The following is a 23,793-nucleotide window of genomic DNA, read 5'->3' on the forward strand; positions in this document are numbered from 1 at the left end:
GAAGTCCCTTGGCTTTGATATTGTTTAACAGAAACCTAAATATGTTTTGGCAGGAAAACAAGTAAAATGACTCTTTCTAAAGAATAACCAGTTCCCCATTTTCAGTGCCTCTTGGATTTTGTCTTTAGCTCTGATTCACTTTCAGGATGAGTGTGGCATTCTTGTCCAATTCCCAGTAATTCCTCACTGGAAATGTATCTTCAAGGGTCCTTGACTGTGTGAGAATCAGGGGTAATGGAGGAAAACAAAGCCTCCAAAGTGGTTGATGACTCAGTTCTGCTCAGCATTGCAGTGGAATAGGGTAACTGCTTGGCATGATTTCTCACACTTGTGAGATGGGAATCACAAGAATGGCTGGGCTTTCAGAGGCAGGGCAGTGCCAGCTACAGCAACATCAGAAAACAAGCGCTTCAATATTTGTGAACTCAAATGCTCTGTGTCTGAATCTCCATTTGTCCCAAGCAGAACAGTTACTATGAAAGCTGCTGTAAATGGTTGAGACTGCTCCCTCATGCTGACAGGAATTAATCTGGCTCAAAACAGAACCTTCTGCTGGTATCTGCAATATTGCACCCTCTTGGCTCTGCTCTCTGGTCTTCAGAAATCCTTCCCTACCTCTTCCATGACCTCACAATCTCCTTATAAAACCAGAGCAAATAAGAGTCATTGGTAAGAAATAAAAGCAATTAAAATCAGCATTCTCTTACATATAATTTAACTAATTGCAAGCCACACAGTGGGTAAACTGTAGTTCAGAAGAAAGAATTGTTCTGGTTTGGAGTAACTGTTAGCAAGAATAGGTTGATGGGGTGAAGTAAACTGGCACATGGAAGAGTCTTCTTGCTGTCATGTACTTTCTGCACTTCAGTAAGCGTTTACAATTAAATCAATGTCACTGTTTTAAAAGCCCCAGGCCTAATTCTGAATTTACTTCTTTATAAGTAGCTTGAATTTAAGAAAAATTATTTCTGATTTATATCTATGGGACATCATCATTGATGTACACAAAAATGGGTGTTTCTATTATGTTAATGTCATAATATAGATAAAACTGAAGATTTTAATTTACTCTCTAATATGAATATTGTTTGTGTGTGAATTGAATTTTAAAATTAACTGAGATTACAACAGTGAAAATAGCAAGTGAAACTGTGTAATCGGGAAGTTTTCTACGTGATATCATCTATATCACAAATGTGCTACAGAAATACACACATGCTAAATAACCAAAGCAAGAAAGGACAGTTGGGGTTGCTGTCAGGTCTGTTACACATTCAGACTTTCCAAAGCACTATCCTAACCCATTGCATGACATGGAGTTAGAGTGGTTAATAATACACGTTTCAGTTTGTGTATATCCGGGAAACAGCCAGAAAGCTGCAAGCTAGGTAGTAGCTTTTCTTTTAATGTGTTAGTATATGTGTATAGATATATAAATACAGAAACATCACCTACAGATGAGCACTGAATACTTCTGTAATACACATGTATGCTCTTTGTAGGTGCATGAGGAAGATGACATTAAAAGCAATCATATATTTAATTATATGTGTGTTCCATTTTAGTAATTAGTCACCCTCCTCTTCCAAGAGTATTCTCTGGTCCTCTTGTCCATATAAATCCTTTCATTATGGTTTCATCTCTTACATAGAAACCTCAAGCTGCCTATATGGCAACCATCATGTCTTGGCAGCACCTTGGACTAAGGCGATGCAGTCTCTGTTAATATCTGATACCTGGTAGAAATGATGAGGTATTAACACATCTTACTTGCATGTGGTAAAAGGACATCTGGAAAAAAGGCCTTGAAAATTGTTCAGTTTGCTTGAAATGAAAGGGGTGGGGGAAAAAAAAAAGAAATTGCCATCTGCTAATGCGTGTCTCCTTGTACCAGGGCTTCAGAGCAAAGAGTGTGAGGGTTCCCTTTGAAATCAGCAGACCTGAAGTTGCAACTTTTTTTTCTTTCCCCCCCTCCTTACTATAATACTGCTTCATGTTTGATGTTTTACGGCTAACTGAGGGGTTTGGACTGCAGTCACTGATGTCAGTCTAGCTTCATTTCACATGTCATTTCCCAAATGTGCCATCCATGTAAGTAGAGCTGGGTATTTACACTTAACAGACATTCACCCAGGATGAGATGTACTTTGGTTTGAGCCCGTTTCATGTTTGTTTTTCAAGCATTGTAGTGAATGAGATTGCAAAGAGAAGCCTTCCCCAAACCGAGAGTCTTTACCAGAACATTTCAGAAATGTTGCAAAAAATGTTTCATAAATCAGAAATGACTCTGCCATTGCACTTAAGGTCAGAACTAGTAACATGGTAAAGAACTGGAAACAGTGAGTGAGTATACACAAACAATCTGCTGGGAGGCAATTAAGAAACATAAACTGTGAAAAAAAAATGCATGTGGAGTTTCCTACCATTTGTTTTGCCCAGCTCTGCTTATAAGCAACTGAAATTGTCCCCAGGATCTGTTACGTGAGTTGTGGATGCTGGATGAGGGTGTGTAACATCATACTATTCAGCAGCATGAGGTTTCAAGAACAGTCATCACCAGCATTTCCATTTCTTCCACTGGCAAAACGAGTATAACTCCAATTGCTTACCACCCATCGTCACTGGCAGGCTACTGCTCTAAAAATGCTTCCTGAAGTGTGCTCCAACCAGAACAGCCTCCAGTTCTGTAAAACCAGGCTGTCATTTGCCTTTACAGGGGGAGGCTTACTGTTCCATCTGTGGACCACAGGCCAAGCATCTGGGGAGAGAGTCCACCCAAGTTTGCTACGAAACCCAACAGAGTTGTTGTGCGTGAAGGTCAAACAGGCAAATTCTCATGTAAGATAACAGGACGACCTCAGCCTCAAGTAACTTGGTTTAAGGTATAATTTGCCAATAAATTTTTATTTCTCTTTTGAAGTTTTGTGACTTTAAAGGATGAAATGCATTTGCCACTGCAAATTATCATTCCTCATTTTCATGCTGAACAAACTCATAAAATATAATAGTGTTGTTATTAGCATAAATACCTTATCTGTCTTGTTGTCTAAAATATTTGCATTAAAAAAAATCACATGAAAGTACTGAACAAAATCCAGGTTCCATTATAAAAATGATACATTATATATATATATATATATAAAATATATAGAAATGGAACATACTTGCCCGGAGACCTTACTAGATAAAAGAAATAGACAAAGGATGGGAAATGTGAGTATTATCATCATCTCTGTTTTTTGGAGAAGGTCTTTAGGGATTTAATGCTTCAATTATGGTTTAGAGGAGTCTTTGACAGCTGTGAAAATTACAGCTGTTATTTCCCAAGTTCCATGTCAGTGTCAGTCATAAACTGTCTTTTCTGTATCATTTGCATTGGCTTTTACCTGTATGTTAGAATGAAGATGTTTGCAAAGAAATAAAATTGAATTGAAAAGATAATGATCTGTTTGGGAATTAACAGACACAATTGGGTTTTGCCATGCATGACTGTTTTTTGCAAATTAAAAAAAAAAAGAAGTCCAAGGCAGATAAACAACTGTTCAACTTCTTCATTCTGGCCTTTGTTAAAACAGTGGTAGCAGAAAAGTGTCTGACATAAAATAAAGGCCACCAGAGCTGTCAGCTTCAGATCTGTATTGAAACTGGGAACTGTGACACTCTGGTATTCAAAAGAACCCCCCCGAACTTTACAAATGTACAATACTTAAAATTCATTAGGCTACTAAAAATGCATTGAAAATTTAACTCCTGGTGCCCCCTTTGGGCATACACAGGATCTCCAACCACCTTTTTCTGTTAGTAAGGAGAGCTTTCAGGTGATAATTAAATATTACACAGATTAAGCTGTTTTAACGGAAACCTGTAGCATTTTGGAGAATTAAAATTACTTTATTTAATTTGGAAGAGCAAATATATGACTGCTCTGTTGGCATCCTGCTCCCCTCCAGCCTGCACATGTGTTGTGTTGCAGCAATGCCTCTCTTAACATGTGTCTCATGCCTTCTGCCACTCCCACCTGGCCACCAGTGGGGCCCTGTTACGCAGAACTTTTTCCAGTTCCTGAAGTGATACAGCACAAAGGAGCTATTGAGAGATAGAGAACTACTCCCCAAGATGGAAGGTTTTGTTTGAAAGTGTGGGATTTGACTTCATGGAATGAGCATGAACAGAAAACTAGTTTGAGTCCTCATGCAGTGAAAGGAAGTTTTTCTGGGATTATAGTTATAATAAAAAATGAAATGCCAAAATTAAACTGAGGTGAGTGGGTAGAAAAATGCAGGGAAAACCAACCTCCTGCAGATATGGATTATACAACTTTTGGACACAGTTTTTTATCTAAGTATTATTCATAGAAAGAATTTGGCTAAAAGATAGAAGAAAGGCTTTTTGGTCTGATGTTTTACCAAAAATATTTGTGCACCCCTTCTCTTACCAATTGCTGGCTGTCTCATGATGTCTTGTGATATTTGCAGGGTGATATTCAGTTGCAACAAAATGAGCGTTTCAACATGTTTGAGAAAACAGGCATCCAGTTCTTGGAAATCCAAAATGCTCAGCTTGCTGATGCAGGAATTTACACATGCACAGTGGTAAACAGTGCTGGGAAGGCATCTGTGTCTGCAGAGCTCACCGTTCAAGGTACAGCAAAGAGTTTATAGGTCAGAGCACGAGTGATCCATGGATGTTCCTTTAAAATATCTTTGGTTGTGTTTTCAGTATAAGCATTCACTTTTCCCCATTATCTTCCTCTCTCTTCATTAAATGATACTGTGATAGCTTGGGGCACACTGCAGCTGGAAAGCGCTTTTCAGTTTTGCTGTGATTTTGACCCTCATAGTTTGAACATAAATTTGAATTTCAGCGAATGGAAATCTCGCACTTGTCATTATAATCAGTAATTTATTTTGCATTTGTTGAGTACCAACACCAAATGAACATTTGTGCCAGATCCCTCTTAGGAAATGAAATTGTATCTAAATTTGTAGAACCAAGACAGTAAAATAAAGGAGCATAATTCTAAAAGGCAATAGAGGAAAAAAAAAATCAGCTTAATGAGATTCAAATTGAGGCTTCTCAATTCCTAACCCTGCCTTATTTCACTGCTGTTAAAGGAAATAAATGTCTTTGTATAAATAATTTAGAGAGTTCTATTTTTTTTATATGCATTGCCATATACAGTTCATTTTGCTGTGGGATGCTTCTTAGGGTGCCCTTTGTATCAGCCTCAAAATCATACAGCGTTCAGCAACAGCGCTGAAGAGGAATTTCATCAGTCAGTGGGTGAACAGTCACTGGACCCAATTAAACAAATCAACAGCTGCTGACTTCAGCCGCAGTCATAAGATCAGTTAGTTACACAGGCACCCAGCAATGAATGTTGTGGTGCAAGATTTTGAAGTTCACGTCGGTGCTGTCACTCTGTAAGATATCAAGAATATAAATAACAAGAGGAATCGCGTTTGGCATCCTCAGAGCCACAGCTAGTCTTTGCCACTTAAAGCCATACTTTTTATCTGGAAGTTCCTGTCTGATGAAGCCATTGTAGAAGGAGCTTCTGCAGGTTGCCTATTCAACTGATGTTTTATAGAAAGGGCCATTTTGTTCAATAAGCCTTTTTTTAAAACATGAAACTTGATCCTTACTGGCTGTCTCTGAAGTGGTGAGCTTTCTGTTGTGTAATGGGTACGTTTGCCTTGAGAGATGATGCAGAACTGGGGTCACAGAGTCAGTTGCGGTGTATGTTTGCTTCAGATGCTGACCACATCTCTGAATAATGCGTGCATTCTTTCTTGGATTAGTACAGGTCAGTAAAAAGGGCACTCTCTTGCAATGTACTTGACTAATCGGATCATTCCACTTACCTAACCACAATATATAATACCTAATTCTTTCATTATCTATTAAATCAGGTCACAGAAGTTGCTGCAAGATGCTAGCAGACAATCAAGTGGCTTAGAATTACTACCCTTACTTTGAAATCCATGCAATCTCAAGTATAAACAATCTTCTTCCAAGAGCTACACTTCCCCCTCCAAGTTCCCATATTGGAAAGTGAAGAGGGAGGCAGAAAGTGCTATTTTAATTGACAGGGTTGCGTGGTATTGTCTTGTCTGCAACCAGTAGTTACTCCTCGTTGGCATTTATCCTGTCACTTTTAATTTTTCTGTGAAGAATTTACATTGCTGTTCATTGACATGTTTCTTGAAGTGAGATCAATGGGTTATTTCCCTCTCTCACTGCAGCTTTTGTGTGTGTGTGTGTGTTTGTGTGTGTAAATAGATTGTTTTGGTCACTCTGAATGGTATGTCAAGTCCGAGCATTTAGATGTGGATTTTTGCTTGCAAAACACAGTGAAAATCAGGGAATCATCCATCACATGCTTTTCCCTGAGGCAAAGACTCTGAAAGCATTTTTATGGAGTATTTGTTGATGAATTACAAAATTCATTATTACATGTCTTTCTATTGTAGTTTCTAGTCTCACAGCTGACAACAGTGTAGATGCAACTTTGATCTGACCAGGAGAAAACAAGCTGCATCCTGTAGTGTCAGCTAGGTAAAAATGGAGAGATGTGGTTGGTACTTGGTGTGGAGTGGTATTTCTCTTCTCCCAACTATTCACTATCTCGTGCTGCTCCCAAGGGAAACAAATGCTGTCAAGGTATGGGAGAATGCATGGAGTGTTACATACACGTGAACGAAGTGACTGACAGTGAGCAAATATGCTCAGTTGCATCAGTGGAGCTGCTGAGGTGAGATACCTGGGCAAATCACTGTAGCTCAGCCATGGTCCCAGATTTTCTGGTGGTGTTGCCAAGTGAAGAAATGCAATATGTTGGTTTTTGTGTTGTGTTAAACATTTTAATTCTTCCTTCACAGCACAATGAATTGGTAAAAGTTTACAGGTGAGCTCAGGTTTTGGGGGCATTTTACCACTGTTAATTTGGTTTTGTGGTTTAACCACAGGGCAGCCAGGTTACACTCTGGGTGTGCTCAGGTGTGGTACTGATGGTTTGTCCTTGTCCACTTTTATAAGCTCCGGGGTGTGTTCTTACAATATCTGATAAGCTGCCTCCCAGTTGGAGTTTCTTCCTTACATCTCTCCTGCAACGAGAAGCCTTTGAGGCTCACAGAACCTTTAGTTCTTAAGGGACTAGAGAACTTAGTTGCCCCACCAATGCCTCAGAATGGACCAAGATCTCTCTGCGTTTCAGCTGAGCAGGTTGCTGTTGTCCGTGTCAAATTTCAGGTGTGGTGATAGTCAATCTTTACTTCAGTGGATTGAAAATATGAAGAGTGAAGGCTCTTAAGTATATTCTTAGTTTAAAATATTTCAAATTTATGGAATTCTGTACAGTATTATATGCATAAGTTGCATTTTCTTTTCTTTCCTTTCTTTATTTCAGGTCCAGATAAGACTGAGACATACACTCAGCCACCATGGTATGTTTTTATTGGAATACTTTCTCAGTGTATTTAATTGCAGAGCACTAATTTTGATGTTCACTGCACAAGCCTTCCTCACAATGTGATAAATCTGCTTGGGTCAGTCTGTATTTGGAAGTTAGAAAATGTTTACTTGGAATGAGGTTCTCTTGCTGCCAAAGTCTGCTGTCCTGGTGGACACCTATTAAATATTTGGTGGAACTGGTGGCAATGGGTTATATAATTTGTATAACAGCTGTGTGAGGAGAAATTATATACTGTACCAATTGGTCAAACTTCCTTTTTGGAATTAAAGATGTGCACACATCACATGAGTACCGAGCTGGTTGTTCTTTGCTATCATAAGCAAAATGTGGTATGCCTGTGGCCTTTGCTGTTTCTTGAAAATACATGCAAAAGAATTTTGTAAAAATAAGAAGAAACAAAAAATTTCAAATCGTAGTTCTTGTCAAGCTTTTCAAAGTTAAATTACTGTGATTTTATAAAAAATTGTAAAATGATTTTTCTTCCTTAATAGAAAATGCAGGAATGAAATGCTCTAAGCTGTCTCTGTAAGACACTTTCATGAAGGCCAGTTGCTTTAGAGTCTTCAGGCTGTTTAGTCTACCCTCACATACCCTTTTGAAATCCCATCCAGGGTATGTTTACATTGTCCTAAATCCATTTCCACCCCAAAGTTGATCTGAAAATGCTGAGCTACTCTGTTTTTCAGTTCTTTGGGGGTTTTTAGGAACAAATTTTAAAATAAGCTTAGTGTGAGTGAAACTGGGCAGTTCTACAATGAGAACTCCCTATGTACTGGGCTCTTCAGAGTAGTTTTCCCTGCTCCATTGCTTATTCACAAAAAAAGGGGGGATATTTTTTGAAATGTAAAAATCTTACATAGGCATTAATTCTCTAGTACATTTAACCCTAGCTGAAGAAAGTACCACAATAAATATCCTGAATCTCCCTGGGAGAGTAAGTCGGTGCACTAAGCTTCAAAACAGAAATTGCTTCTGGTATTAAAAATATTTTCCAATTCTGCCTTGGAATAATACTTTGAAAGTGACACAGACACAGTGCTCTGCAGATAGTAGTTTAGAGGTCAACTGCAATGTAGGAAACTTAGATTCGGGTCCCCAGTTAGCTACTTTTGTGCCCCCAAAGTACTAAGCAGCAGATCCCTCATAATTCCGAGAAACTCTTCCTAATAAAGCTATTATTATAGTAATTTTAATTTTTCTTTTGATAACACTCTCTCTCCCTCCCCTAGCTTTAATCAAGCCTCCTAATCAGTCCTCTTTTGAAACCACTGAAATTAAAAACATGATAAATAAGAAATAGTAAATTCACTGCACAATTTAAATTTTCATTTCCCTTTAGGGAACTATTTTATGTCATGTTTGGAGCTATAATTATACATGGCCTCAATCTATTAAAGTATGAAGTAGTGTTACAGCATGGTCATTGCAGGGTCTCATGCCTTTGATCTCTCTTGCTTTCTAAAGCAGTGTATGCAAGGTTAGTGTCTGACTCACAAAGCATGTTAGAACCTGAGCAGTGGTTTCGTATGCAGAAACTCCTCAGTTAGGTCAGTGTCTGAGCACTGATTAAATTTTATGAAGCTTTTCACTTTCTTTCATGTTCTTAATCTGTGTGAGGGATACTAAACGCTATTTAGTTCATCTTGCTGTGGTCTTGCACATTTTTATCATTGATGATGGTAATAATTTTTTTATGTGATGTCATATACTTATTCTCCTTCAGCATGCCATCAAAACCATCAACACTGGCTCTTAAAGCTGTTGAAAATTCAGAATTCAAACAGGCAACTAGCAATGGGATTGCTAAAGAGCTGAAATCCAGCAGCACTGAACTCATGGTTGAAACAAGAGACAGGGTGACAGCAAAGAAAGAGACCTTTTGTGTCACCAGAGAAGCCAAAGACAGTAAGCAGGGACAGCACCAAGAAGCCAATGCAGTGTCTCCTCAAGAACCTAAAGAAGAAACAAAGGGGTCTCAGGTCTTGCAGAAAACTTCAAGCTCCATCACACTACAAGCTGTCAAACTGCATCCAGAACCAAAAGCAGAACCCCAAGCCACTTTCATCAGGCAGGGTGAAGACAGAAAAAGGGTTGTGCAGCCCCTGATGTCAGCTCAACAAACTCCATCTCTGTCAGGGCCTGTCAATCCGAGGAGTAGAGAAGCAGAAAACAGAGTTGGAGCCAGGAAGGCTGTAATGGAGAAGAGGGAGCCTATGGGAATTCCCCCTCAGTTTGAGAGCCGTCCACAGAGCCTGGAAGCATCAGAAGGCCAGGAGATTAAATTCAAGAGCAAAGGTAAAGGGATGAGTTGTTAATGCCTTGGGGTTAGTCAGGTTCCCTTCTGTGTGTGAAAGTGGATAAGCAATTCCTTCTTCACTGCAAGCTGTCCTCATCCTGAAGTATTTTTCAAAATAGATGCAGAATCTCATGTTGTTTCCACAATACTCTTCTCAATGAAATTCCCAAATAATCTCATACCATACAGTTCATCCTGTCCCTCATCTGGGTTTCCCCAAATATAATCAGTGTTTCTCTTTCTAGAGAAGTTTTAGGAGCTTTCAAATGAGGGTGCAGGAGGGAAATGGATGGTACACTTTCCAGAACTGTAAGAGTTACACTGCTCTTGAACAAAAACCAAAAAATCAGATTAAAAACTTCAGTGACTAAATTTCCCTCGTGGGTATCTACTTTTACCCCTTATATTTGGTCAACCCAGTGCTGATCTGAGTGCTTCCTAGCAGTTGAAATGATAAACTCAGAATTCAAAGGGAGGTTTAGAGTTTGCTCTGCAGAGTTTGACCGGGTTTTAACCTCTCTGAAGAGTAATGAGAGATGCATTTTGTTGAATCCAGGGAGTAGATTTTGAACTCCTCTTTTCTTTCTTTATTAAAATTTTACTAAAAAAAAAATTTTAGGCATTATCCTGCTGTTTTTAAGAATAACATTAAATGCCATTTGTGTTCCCACAAGTGAGAGAGAAATTGTTTTTTATGTCTCTGGAGGAAAAAAAAGTCACAACAAAACCATGGTAATTGATTTCATTTCTTGATAGTTCTTTCCCCGTGAGGAAAGAATACAATTTATATCACAAGCCCAGAGAATAAGGAGGGGAGAAAATATACCACAGTTCCTGGCACTTTTTGAATAGTTCATTTTTCAGGTATATTAGTACTAAGAACATGGATTGCTTTCCCTCAGAGTAACTCAAAAACTGTGCAAGGTCTAACTAATTATGATTCTCTTCGGTAGGGAAATGTAGTCCCTATTGTACAGAAGCCAAGGACATCATTCAGTTCTTATTGAAGCCAGTGAATGTCTTTTCATTCTTCTTTATCAGGAAGGTCACTTCCCAATCCTTGTATTTTCTCTATTCAGAAGGGTTTCCTGCAGTATATCATAGCTTTTTGTTGAGATATTCCTGCCATCTTTTATTGTATGTACCTTCCTCTGGGGCTGAGGCGCTCTTTTTGTAATGAAATGGGTAGAATTTGGACAGTATCAGCAGGGTGGAAGCCTCAGAGTGCTCTGTTTTCTGAAAATAAGTGAAGGATGGGGTGAGTGGCCTTTTCCAGCATTCTTTCCTAACCTTTCCTGTTTGCTCATCATAGCAACTATCTCATGAAGCCCAGACCTCTCCCAGCACTACTAGCAGCCAAATCCAGTTTTCTAGACCTCTGACATAGGCAGAGCAGGCAGTGAAGCCACAACTGTTCTGCTTCTGCTTCCTGAAATTTTACTGTCTGAGGAAGCTGCTTGCTTTGCCTACACCTGGACCCTAGTTTGGAAAAAAAATACCCAGAATCACAGAATGGTTGAGTTTGGAAATGTTCTTTGGAGGCCCTCTGGTTCAACACACCTGCTCATGAAGGGCCACCTAAAGCAGGTTGTCCAGGACTATGTTGAGGTGGCTTTTAAATATCTCCAGGGAGGGAAAGTCCATAACCTTTCTGGACAACCTGAGGCAGTGCTTAGTCACTCTCACAGTAATAAAAGTGTTTATGCTCAGATGAACCTCCCTCATTTCAGTTTGTGCTCATAGTATTTGTTCCCATCACTCACTGGACACCACTGAAAAGATCCTGGCTCTATCTTCTTTATAGCCTCCCTTGAGATATTTATACATGTTGATGAGATTCCATTTAGCCTTCAGGCCAAACAGTCCCAGAATAAATAACTTCAGTGGTAGGTACCACGGATTGCAAAGTACTGGTGCTCAGAGAAACCAATTTAGAAGGATAGGAAGGACTGGGAAGAAATGTCTGTCTTTCTCCTCTAATATCACATCCATTTTATGTGTGACTTCTAAAGGATCAGTTTTCAGATAGAAGTGCTTGGGGTTTTTCAAGTTACCAAAACCTTTTTATTTTAAAAGATGGACTGGCCAAGATGTTTTCAAAGATCAGAAATGACAAATGGTATTTTTGAAGATAGTTTTATGTATTTCTTGCTCATTAAAATGGATATAAATATGTATGTGTAAATTACACCTAGTTTACACTAAAGCAAATAATGGAATTACAGAGGGGAATACCAGTTGATAAAAATTCAAATACCTGATTGTCTAGTTTCAGGGAAACCAAAACCAGATGTGGAGTGGTTCAAAGAAGGCGAACCTATCAAAGCTGCAGAAGATGTCCAAATGTATGAAGAAGATGGAATTCATTGCCTATGGTTAAAGAAAGCCTGCTTGGCAGACAGCGGATCTTACAGCTGTACAGCTTTCAACCACAAAGGCCAGATTTCCACCAACTGGTTGCTGACTGTCAGAAGTAAGTCAGCTCTTGCGACCCCATCTGCACCTACGAAACTGTGGCTGGGCTTTTCTAAGCTGTCAAAGGATGGTGACCATAGAACTTCTCTCAGGACTTGTCAATGTGGGTTAATTCTGATTCCTAGCTCTGTGACTAATGTGGTTTGGGATAGCTGGCAAGCTCCTTTCTGCAACGGTTTCCCTTCTGTTCCTGTTGTTGGTACAGCTAAAACCATCTGGTTGAATATTTTGTACACAGAGAGGACTCTTCTCTGTTGGGTTTTCTGTTAGTCCTTGTATTTAATGCAGGTTGTGAAAGATTTTACTGCTCTGCATTCAGTTCTTTTGGAGTTCCCTAGCATTTCTATAGGTCACCACATATCTGAAATGTTTTGCAAGCACAAACAGATCCTGTGCAGTAAAGCAAATAAGAAGAAAAGTGAAGGAGTAAGAACTGCATTCTGCTAAATTCAAATACAGCCCCCAATGACAGATTATTTTGAGCTTGAAAGCACTGTCTGATTGAAAGATTTATTGGCATCTTAGCAAATCCTGTCCTCAATTCTAATCTTTTCACCTGGTTTTAGGTTTTGTCCTGGAGCTATGATCATGTTTATGCAACATTCTTCTATTTGCTGTGCCTGGGGTTAAACCAGGATACCCAAGATACTCTCACTTTCTGTCTCTTGAGAGACCTCTAAACTGCATCCCTAAGTCGCTCTGTTTCACTGCCAGCCACGGAAATTTGGGAGAGGGACTGGGAGAAGTCAGACAAGACAAGAGAATTATCCTTCCTCTTTTTTAAGCTGAGCTTTCTGGTAAAATGTTGCATACACTTCTAGTGATTGGCTGCAAATGGTGGCTTCTGGCAATGAAAACCACCACCTAAGATACAGCTTGAGTGCTGACAATGCCTGCTTTGTAGATTATAGAAGACCCCTTCATTATACCAGTCCATTGCTCAAAATTATTTCTATTTCCCAACAAAACATTTCACTGTGGTTTTGATTCTTTCCCCACACACACACACTTGTTTGCATGGCATGAATTGGTGAGCCCAGCCATGTCACCTGAGTGTAACTAGAAAAAGTCACTAAGCTGTAAAGAAAATTTTGTCAATTTGACTTAAAGAATCTGTTTTCATTTTGGTTTTTAAAGGGCCTAAAGTTCAAGAGGCTGCTCCATGCTTTTCCAGTGTCTTGAAAGGATGCACTGTGAGCGAAGGGCAAGACTTTGTGCTGCAGTGCTGTGTAGGAGGCGTACCTGTGCCTCAGATCACATGGCTTCTCAATGGTAAGGCATCCCCAGCTCCGCAGTCCATGCATGTGTGTGTACTTACATCCATACTCTGATCAGTGCGTAGAGAAGCTCTGGATACTGCGCAAAGCACCTTAATTCCCTGTGACAGAATCTACCTGAAGAGTCCAAGAAAATAATTTTGTATGCAGGAAGTGCGGTTTTCTTGAGCATCTTCAGCCTTGCTGCAGTTTCCCAGTATGACCAGGAGGGGACTCCTCTGACTGGGTAAATGGATTCCCTGTGTTTTGTTACACGCGGCTTCTCACCGCGCTGCAGCAAAGCCCGTGTTGCTGTTGTGCGCTGAAGCCTGTGCTACCCCCACTTCTTTGGCACTTGCCTCTGCTCTGAGAGTAGCGGGCTGGCATCGCACCGTGGTCCTGCAGGGATAATAAGGTTCTGAACAAAGTGCATCACTCTTTACAGCAGGAAAGAAATTCATGAGCAATTCCACCCTTCCATCAGCTGGGCAGCTCATAATTGGTATTAGCAGCTATGTCACCAAGGTCTTAAAATCACAGCTTTTCTGGTTGCTTTGCTATTAGGAATGTGTTCCTTGAGGTTGTAGTGCTTGCCCAAAGCTGACTAAAAGAGGAAAAAAAAATATAATTACACCATTTTTTACTTTTATCAGACTACATATTTTACCCTGCCCTGATCACACAACCAAATATGAAAGCTTCCTTAACCATCCCCTCTTAATATCAGCGTAGGTATTGAACTACCAAACATCTGCATTTTTCTTAGATTCCAAACGATTTCAGAGATCCAGGGGTTGCATACTCTGGCTAAGGGCTCTTTCCATTTAGAGACTTTTCTATTAAACACTAGACAGTTTTATTCAGCTTAACCCTTGACCACCTCTGTTCCTCCTGATGTGCAGTTGATTTTTTGCAGACTCTCCCAGGCTATCTATCTTTGTATGTTAGTGTGTGTGTGGTTTAAAGACAAAGAATAGCATATTTTGCCATAAAGATGTTTCCTCCAGGATTGTTTTATAATTTGCACATTTGTGTTGAGCTATTCAGAGTAAAGTGGATAACTCAAAAAGGTCTGAGGGTAAATGAACCATGACCTTGAGGTTAGTATGTTCCCATATACCTGGTCTGCCCCCTTTCCCAATAGCTCAATGTGTAGAATAGAAAGGCCAACACTTTCTTTACAATTCAAAACATGTGACTAAAGGATCTGACACTCTTCCCTTGGAAATAATTTGTTTCTCTCTCTTCAGAGTATTCTGCAGACACAAGTCATTAAGCTATGGGTTTGGGGTTTTTTTTGTCCTGTATGTGATTGTGATACATAACTGCTTATATATCATTTTGATATGAAGTTGAATGGATTACAATATACTCCATGTACATTCACAGGGTCATTGTTTTACCTGAGGATCAATTTGGCTGTTGTTGATATCTATTTGAATGCAAACATTTCCTTTCCATCTGCCAGCTAGCTAGATACTGCAAACTTTCTTATATTTATATGCATTACCAAATAAAGGAGAAAGTTGTGTTTCTGACCCTGAAATATTGCTCCAAGCAGACATAACAATGCTTTTGGCAAAATGACATGATGGAGTCATTCGTATGAAGAAAACAGTATATTCACAGTATGTAATTTGAGGCAGGCAGGCAAATTGGTTCCTTAGAAAAGGTGTGTTACAATCTCCTGTCCATGCCTAGAATATACAGCTTTTTAAATTCACAACCAATAGGCTGTGGCAGAGAAAAAAGCAATCTGCTGAGAGCTGTCACACCACTGTTCATAATATAGCACTTCTGCAGAGCTCCATAGAAATAAAGATCATATGGGATAGAATGTGTAAAGTTCACAAGAAAATATCAAATGCAAATTGTCTTGCAAGCATACCAATGATAACAAGCTAGAATTAATTTTTGAAAGGACTAGTGAGAAAACTATGTATATCTTGAAATAATGGATGTAAAGACCAAGTTATCAAAAGCTATCAAATTGTAAGACACATGAACAGGAGGCTGCTTTGAGAAACACACACCTCTCCCCTCCCCAGCCCCTGCAGTCTCAGTCCCAGCCTGGCCAGCCCTTAATACTGAACAGCCTGTATATGTCCAGTCTGCATTCCTGCAATCTCCAAAGAAGGCAACCTACCTGAGAAGTAGCCAGCTTACAGTAACTTCTTGTGCAATGTTACATGTAAATACTACTTTAGGTAGTGAGCATTTTACCAGCTGTTACTACATGCGAATTTCAAACATTTCCCAAGCCATAATATAGACTGACGTCTCTTTCAAGTCAACCAAGACAAAAAAATAGATGATGTGTGCTCTGCATTGGCTGTAATTACTTCTTAGCATCTGTGAGGATGAGTAGTTGTTCCATATTCATAGAGACTGCACAAGAAAGAGCTACGTGACTGAACTATGGATTTCATTTGAGCTCTTACTTTTCTCTGCAGCTCTCTAACATCTTCAGTTTCTGCTTTTAATGACTCAAAACTTTTTTCCAACTTTTTCAAGATGGTTCTCTGTTGCTCTCACTCTGCTCTTTATTTTAAGTTTCTTTCTGAATTTTCACTGGGAAATTCCCTGAAAGAAAACTTCTTGTGTTTTAGTTCTGGCCTCACCAAAGCCTTATAAAGAGCTTTTTAAATGTGCTCTCTGTGACAGTGCCTCACTATGTAAATCCAATTTACTTCAGCTTCTTTAAATACTTTATTGGTAACTTCATTTTAAATTTCAGGAATAATGCCTGTTTAACTGTATTTTAGTATCTTCCTTTCCATATTGCTTTGTGTGGATTTTTTTTTTCCTTAAGTAGAATTGAACATCTTTCTGCTCAATTTAAAAACAGTATCAACACAACTTTAGCATAACAATTCTCTGAGTAGTGTTTGGATTTAAAATAGCTTTCTGATATGTCCAGAAAGCTTTTAATTAATGGGCCAGGGGAAAATTTCCTTTCTTCTGGCATAGTGTGCCAGCAGAAAGGTATTTTTTGTTATGGTTCTTGCTGCCAAGCTATCATGGAGATTTGACTGTTCTGCCTCTGGAGAAGGGAACATTTCACTACTGTGAGAGTTGTTATTATTAGATCAAAATATAGGTACAATGGGCATAACTTATAATCTTGCTGCAGGTTATTTCTCAGGCTGATATACTTGTGTTTGTTTTCTGGGGTCTGAGAAAAAGGCTATTCACTATTCTCTGAATAGTGTTAAAAATAGTCACAGTTTTGTTGGGAGCTGGAGTGAAAAAGAAAAAAATTAAGGACATGTTGCAGGAGGTCCCATTTTCTTTTTCCACATAAAACACCCTATTATTTACTTATTTACAACAGAAATAAAAAGGCATTGTTCTGTTTTTGATGATCAGCTTTTATACTGAGTGTATTTCTGGTATGGTTGTCATCATAGCATCATTGGGCAACATTAATAGTTTCAGTGTCAGAATCCCAGTCAGGTTAGGAGTTCCACAGTCACACCAGAAAGGCAGCCCAGTCTCCCCTGTCCTCTTACAGAAAGCTTTCTCTGCTTGGGCTTCCTCTCTACACACACATATCTGAATGTAATGCAAAAAATATGTATTGGAACCTAGTAGTTACAACAGTCTATGTGTAACTGTGTGAAAGGGTCCTCAAAGGAACCAGTCATAAGAACATGTGACCTGTGAAGAAGGTGGAGTTTGTTCTAAAATTGAAGTCTCTGGGTAGTTGATCAAATGTTCACCCCAGTTTTTCATGTGGTAGAAAATTTGCTAACTTATCAGATGACTTGTAAGATAAACAAAGCCACAAGATCATCTACCACATTTTTTAATGTATCTAACTATTGGATCAAACTGGTTTTGGCACATGTATCTATTTCAGAATGAAACTGTATTCAGATAATGACTGCCTTCATGTTTGCTAGTGAAAATTGGCATGTCCTATCATTTAACCTACCCTGCTTGTAGCACAGACCTGGTTCATAGAAACCCCAGAGGTTTCGTCCTAATCTTTTCAAATTATTTTATCAATTAAATCAGTTTTGATCTTTCTTCACAACAAATGTCTTTGATTCAGTCCTGCACCGTTTCCCTACAGTTTCATCCTCTTGTCTTAGATGACCCTAATTTCCTTTTTCAGCATAGTGTTTGTGCACAGATATCAGGCCCTCTTCAGTATTGCATACACTGGGAAAGCAACCGATGATGAGTCAGTAGTGGAAACTATTTAATATTGAGAAAACAGATTGCAGAAGCATTTCAGAAAGTAAGGCTGAGATTGATGACAGTTTCTGAAACAATAGCAAGGCAACTTTAACCAGGCTACACTAACATTTAAGCATGTTGCACGCCAGCTAAAGGAACCAGTTTCTTAAATGAACTTGTTAAATAGTCACATGACCACATATCAGACTGTACCATACATACTGCAGGGTAGATTGACTGCATGGGTAAAACAGCCTCTTGACTCCTTCCTAGATTTTGTTGTCTTTCTCTTGGAATGTCTTCAACTACAAAGTACTTGATGGAGAACATCAGGTGCTTCTCCATCCCCAACAGGTTTTGCACATCTAGCCAATAACACTAATACCTGGTTTCAGGCAAAGTACAAGATGTAGGCAATGTCCAAAACAAACAAACAAGATATTTCTTTGTTATCCACCTGAAACAGAATCAATCCAAATCAGAAAGATAAACCTTTCTCCTCTTACTGCTACTCAAGGGAGCACCCTGAAAAACCTAATGGTGAGATTTGTCTGACAACTGTGTTGTGCTTTGTGCTTGAGATGCTGCTGTTTGTAGTCACTAGAGAGCAGAGGCTGTGAGCCAGAGGATGGGATTCACTGCACTCTAATATACGGGCTGGTGTTAGGCATCCAGATTTCATGGAAAAGAAGTGTTTTTGAAACTTGGGTCTAATGTATTAAGATGATTCTCTTCCTTTCTGTTGGCAGACCAACCAATTCAGTATGCCCATTCCACTTTTGAAGATGGAGTTGCGAAATTGACTGTCCAAGATGCCCTACCAGAAGATGATGGCATTTATACCTGTCTGGCTGAAAACAACACGGGACAGGCATCTTGCAGTGCTCAGGTCACTGTCAAAGGTGAATATCTCAGCCTGCTGTAATTACTGCAATATCAGCTGTAATATTAAAAAAAAAAAAGAAAAAAAGTCTTTGATCATTAACTGAGGTCCTTATAAGTGATTCTAAGTGGATTTCTTGTTTTTCCTAAACTGTTGTCAGCTGAGTACCTTTTCTCCTTCTTAGAGTTGTGTGCAAATTAAGTGCTTAGGCACTGTGAAGTGTAAAGTCATATGCATGTTTCAGAAAAAGGTATTAATGCTCTGACTTGACCAAGAAGGACTTAGAGTGGTACAGAGCAGTAAGGCTAAGTTTTGGAAGTGGTGTCCCAGGGTAGGAAAGGATGGTTGCTGCTGCAAATTGAGTTGTGGTATCACCAGAATTGCCCATCAGGCAGAGTGTGTTATGGTGAGGAGGCAGATGCTGCTGCTTTCTTTTGAAAACCAGGGCACAGGGGCACAGACACCAGTGCCAGGAGCTGCAATTATGACAGCAAATGCCAGTTGTCTTATTCTGCTACCAGGGTTTATCAGAGATAATTCTGAAGCAATACATATTGCGAGCAGTATTTCTCTAAAAGAATCCCATGGATAAATTGAACAGTGAGGTAATATCAGCATTATGGTCTTTATTCTTATAATCTCACTTGGCATCAGTTTATGCACTTGTATCATTTTATGCCTGCAGATAATGGTTCTTCTCCCTCTACAATCCCTTCCCTCTGCAGTCAGGCCTCTATTTAGTATTTGTCATCTGCAAATGATTTTTTTTCCCCAAGTTACAATATTTTGGCACTACTTGTCCTACAGACCTCTGAGTGGCAGCTGTGAAGGGAACTATTTCTCTAGGAACAAATCATATCTGCCCCAAATTTGTACATGCAGCTTGGTGGGAAACATACCCTGATCCCTGGGATCTCAAGATTGGTCTGAGTTTGCCAATGTTCTTTGGTATTTGTCTACAGCACTTCAGCGTTATGCTTGTCCCTATTCTGTCTGTATGAATCCACTTAAACCCTAAGCTTAAATGGAAAACTAAACAATTCTGGTAAACCTGTGAGTTAATTTCTTGATTACCAAATCAAAAATGCAGTCATCCCCTTCTTGCCTTCCCCCCTGAAAAAAGGCACAAGGTAGGAAAACATTGATTTAAAATAAGCCTGAAACTAATCTGTTCTCAAAGCTGTCATTTATAATTTCTCTGAAGTGTTTCATCTGCATTAGCTAAGGGCAAATCAGGAGTGCTCCACCTCAAAGACGCTGTCTGACATGGGACCTGCTGATTCTTCACTGGGACACAGAAACCAAAAAACCAGACCCTCTCTTACTAACCATTTCTGAGTTATTTTAGGTTTGACATAGAATGTTAACATGGGAGCAATAGTGACCTAGCCTTTCCCCAAGGCTTGTGTACTCTGCTGAGCTATTTCAGGCTATGTAGTTGCTGTTGCAGAGTTGGATCCCTCCTGTGCTTTAACTACTCTGAGGCTAGAAAGCTGCATTAGTGGTAGTGTGAGGAGTTGGCTCCTCTTTTTTGCATCCCCTTCTGTTTTCTGGGAGCGATGGAGTGTGGGGTGAAGAATAAGAGCAGAATTAAGAACATGTGTGACAGGCTGCAAAGCCATGTGTTCAACATTTTTACAGCTTTAGCTGTCCCCTTCACGTCCCTCTAAAACTCATTTTGTCCCTGTTGCCATGAAGATTACAGTAACTTTCCTCAAGACTGAGATCAATGTGGATTTGCCTGCCAGAAATAGCACCAAATGTAAAATCGTGATTTCCAAATCTCTTATCTGTTCATATATTTTTTCCATCAGCCCCTCTAGCAAGTGCTTATTGGCATTAGAGGTCTCTGAATCCTGCTGCTAAGGCTTCTCTAAATTTCTCAGCTTTTGCAGACAGATTACAGCAGGAAATGGGTGTACGTGCAGAAAGAGAAAACTTTAAAAATCCTCTCCAGACCAGACACTGATTTTTGGAATAAAGTCTGTAAAAACTGTTTCTGAATTGTAACCCACCTCCCTCAAGTTCCTTTTTGTCTGCAAGATAGTGAAAGGTTTTCAGGTTTCATGAAGTGCTCAGTTTGTCCCCTCATTGCTAGAGAAATATTTTCTTTTTGTATGTGAGAAGTAATTTGTATTTAATCTAAGAAGGAATGGATGTTCTTGGCATATCATCAGTATCACAGTAGTGTCAGAATTCAGCTTTTGCTTAGCTTGCTACTGTGGTCCTTGGACACATCTCTGAGTCTGTCTGGGTCTACATTTCACTTCATACTTCCTATTTTGGCTTTGCTGTTCTATTGCAACAAGGGTTTCATGGAGGGGCACATCTGCTGTGAGCACTGGGACAACTTTACCTGGAGTGAATTGTCTGTCTTAATAGCAAAACTAAACTTCATTTTTCAAAGGCAAAATCCTCAACCGTCTAAATTAAATTTAAGTTCATAGGTAACTCAGCAAAGTCTCATACTGTTGCTGCCAGTGCAGGACAGTGACAAACTGTCCAATTCTAGAACAAGATGATACTTAAGCCTGCTAACAGGTTACAGGTGTTATCTGGTTCATGTGTTCTGATCATCTTCTGTGCATTATTTCTCCTTCAGAAGATCTGTCGCTTTGTTTTTGGCAAAGGTGTTTTGAAGATTATTGTAGGAAACAACATTTTAAAGCCCCATACAGGGCTTCTGCTCCAAGTCCTGTTACACACAGCCTGGGGCGGGGGGGGGTGGTAGTGTTTGAGGATGCGGGGTTCTAGTGCATTCAGTGTGCCTTGCATCAGGCCCTGGATAACTAGCTGGTCTGACACACTGATGGGGGCCATGGCAGCAGCAAAAGACAACCAAAAATGCATCTGAGGCTGATGACTTAGAAGGAACGCTGTGCTGCCTTATTCAGCAGGATAAATTCTGGTTAGTACTGAGCAACCTCAGTCCTTCCTTGGCTTTGTATGAAAAACACTCAAGGCACCTAGATGTTTGTAGGAGGCTTTTGGCACTGTGTTGACAAAGTCCCACACTTCATATGGATGGGGCATAAGAAATGCAGTGGCCTTAAAAAAAAAATCATACTAATCAGTCTTCTGCTTTTTTTAGACAAGAAAGTAACATCTTCAGATCATTTAAGTGATCTGAAGGCTGAGTAAATTGGGATAGACCCATTAGGTAGTCTGTGGAGAAACTAAGTTAATCAAGGTGAAGCTAATTTTGGCCTTGTAAAAGATTAAGCAGGTTAAATTGAATCCTGACAGCTGTCTTGCCTGTGACGGTGTGTTCTTACAGCTGAAATACAGGTGTAGATGACTCCAGACAATGAGCAGCACTGCTTTGAAAAAACAAATATTTTCACCATGAGAACTTTTTCTAACTGAACCTTACAGTTACTGGGCTGTGCTGGATAAAACACTAGATTAGTTTGTCTAATACAAGAAAACCTGAGAAACATGTTCCAGGTTACTCAAACATTCAAGACAGACATTCCTGGAATTCTATTATTTGCTGCTCTCAGAATGTTTGATTTTTTTTTTCCTTCAAACTTATGTATCAATTTTCTATACACAGGAAAATCATAATTTGGGAGGCTTTGGGGCTGATGTATGAAGTTTTTTAAGTAATGTGTGCATGACTGAGTTGTTTCTGTTATTGTGTGTGCAAGCTAGGCAACTGGGTTGGTGTTGACATGCAATATTGTAATTTTCATATTGTTTTGTGATATGAAAATAAATATACATCCCATTTAAACAAAACAAACCCCCAGCTTCTTAGCAGGGGTGTTCATTAAGGTTACCTGAAATATAGAGATTAAATACCAATGGTGACAGTAGATACTGAGGTTGAATAGTAACATTAATCAGCTTTTTATCAGGGTGGCTGAACATTTTAATAATTTCTTTCTGAACAGAATACTGAGGTGAAGAGAGGTTAATTTACTTCAGGTGTACCTATATAGTGAGTCAGTGCTCTGCTATCCCTGTGACAATCAGAGTACATAGGCAAGACAAGTAGTGGTAATAACTGTTGTAGTTGGAAGGTGAGGGCAGCTGCCAGTCATGGGAACTGCTTTTCAGATCTGCCTCATACGTGAGATAAACCTTCTGATATGTGTTTGTCTCTCACTTAACTAATCACAGACAAGGAATTATAGGTCAGATCCAGCTGTAGAAAGTATGTGTCAGAGGAATATTTAACCACCTGACATTCACACCGATATCTGGGTGTTCTACCCAGGATTATGAGCTGGAGAGAGAGACTGGGAATAGGGGTGTGACACATGATGGGTTCAATCTGCTGTTGTGTTGAACCAAATTAATAGTGTGTATAGGAAGGTTTTGGTCTTTTGCAGAATTTCTGTATATGAGAGGAAATCTCTCCAGCTTTCCCTGGGTATGGTATCAAGCTGAGTGCTGACTCCTAGGATAATGTCCCTTTGTCTTGCAGTCCTGCAGGATATGGAAAAGAAACTATCAAACCCACTGCAGGTTCCTCGAGTTCTCCAGCCTCCTCCCACCAGGCAGCAGCATCACTGACTGATTTCAAGAGGGAGGGCACAAAGCATGGGTGATGATAGCAGCCACCAGGCTTGCAGCCAGGGTACTTCTGTGGGCTCTAATGCTCTGCAGCCACCCATTTTACTGATGCTTGCCTTCTGCATGCTGCTTTTTTGAATAGAGGCTTAATGCTGTCTCCCTTGGTCAGCAAACACTGTTCAGGAAACGCTGCTGCTCCTGCTCATCGGCTCTTGACCTCATTTCTGCCTCCCTGCAAGCAGGGCACTTTCCTGACTCCACATCTGTTCCTCCTTTCTCCCCCACCACTTTCTGTTCACACTTTTTTTTTAGTGCAGCCTCCTCAGCATAGCTGTCTATGTTGGGAAGCCTGTAGCCCTTACAATCCGATTACTGTAGTCATTCATTGATCACTGGACAAGCAGATTAGAGTCACCTGAAAGCCTGCCAGAGTCCCTGCTGTAACCAGTTCATCAGAGCAGGAGAGAGAGATGCTTTCTGGAAAACCAGTTTGTTTTGTTCCTGTCACTCTACCAACAGGTGTGAGTGGGACCATAAAATATAACCAGGTGGAAGAAAAGCTTTCAGGTAGGAGTCTTCTCTTCCAGTTGAGAGAGATGCTGTTTTTAGGCTGTAGAGTTTTTTTTCTTTCTATCTCAGAATGTAGCCTCTTAGACATTAATCTTTTAAAGGAGGTTATCACTGCAATGAACAGTCTCTCTTT

The 23,793-nt window shown here is 39.7% G+C and overlaps 1 protein-coding gene across 2 annotated transcripts in view; it reads left to right on the forward strand.

The window, feature by feature from the left end:
- MYLK (myosin light chain kinase) overlaps positions 1-23,793 on the forward strand; it is a 143,350-nt gene that overhangs the window by 26,777 nt on the left and 92,780 nt on the right. Inside the window, exons 4-10 of one of the 2 annotated variants that reach the window (XM_084265231.1) lie at positions 2,717-2,882; positions 4,476-4,641; positions 7,409-7,445; positions 9,198-9,769; positions 12,040-12,243; positions 13,383-13,517; positions 18,436-18,588. In XM_084265231.1, the coding sequence (XP_084121357.1) occupies positions 2,717-2,882; positions 4,476-4,641; positions 7,409-7,445; positions 9,198-9,769; positions 12,040-12,243; positions 13,383-13,517; positions 18,436-18,588 (1,433 nt within the window). Of the gene's footprint in view, positions 1-2,716; positions 2,883-4,475; positions 4,642-7,408; positions 7,446-9,197; positions 9,770-12,039; positions 12,244-13,382; positions 13,518-18,435; positions 18,589-23,793 lie in introns of those variants that run through there. The other variant, XM_084265232.1, reaches the window with a different exon arrangement.

This window comes from Gallinula chloropus, assembly GCF_964237585.1.
Source record: "Gallinula chloropus genome assembly, chromosome: 5".
NCBI classification, from domain to species: Eukaryota; Metazoa; Chordata; class Aves; order Gruiformes; family Rallidae; genus Gallinula; species Gallinula chloropus.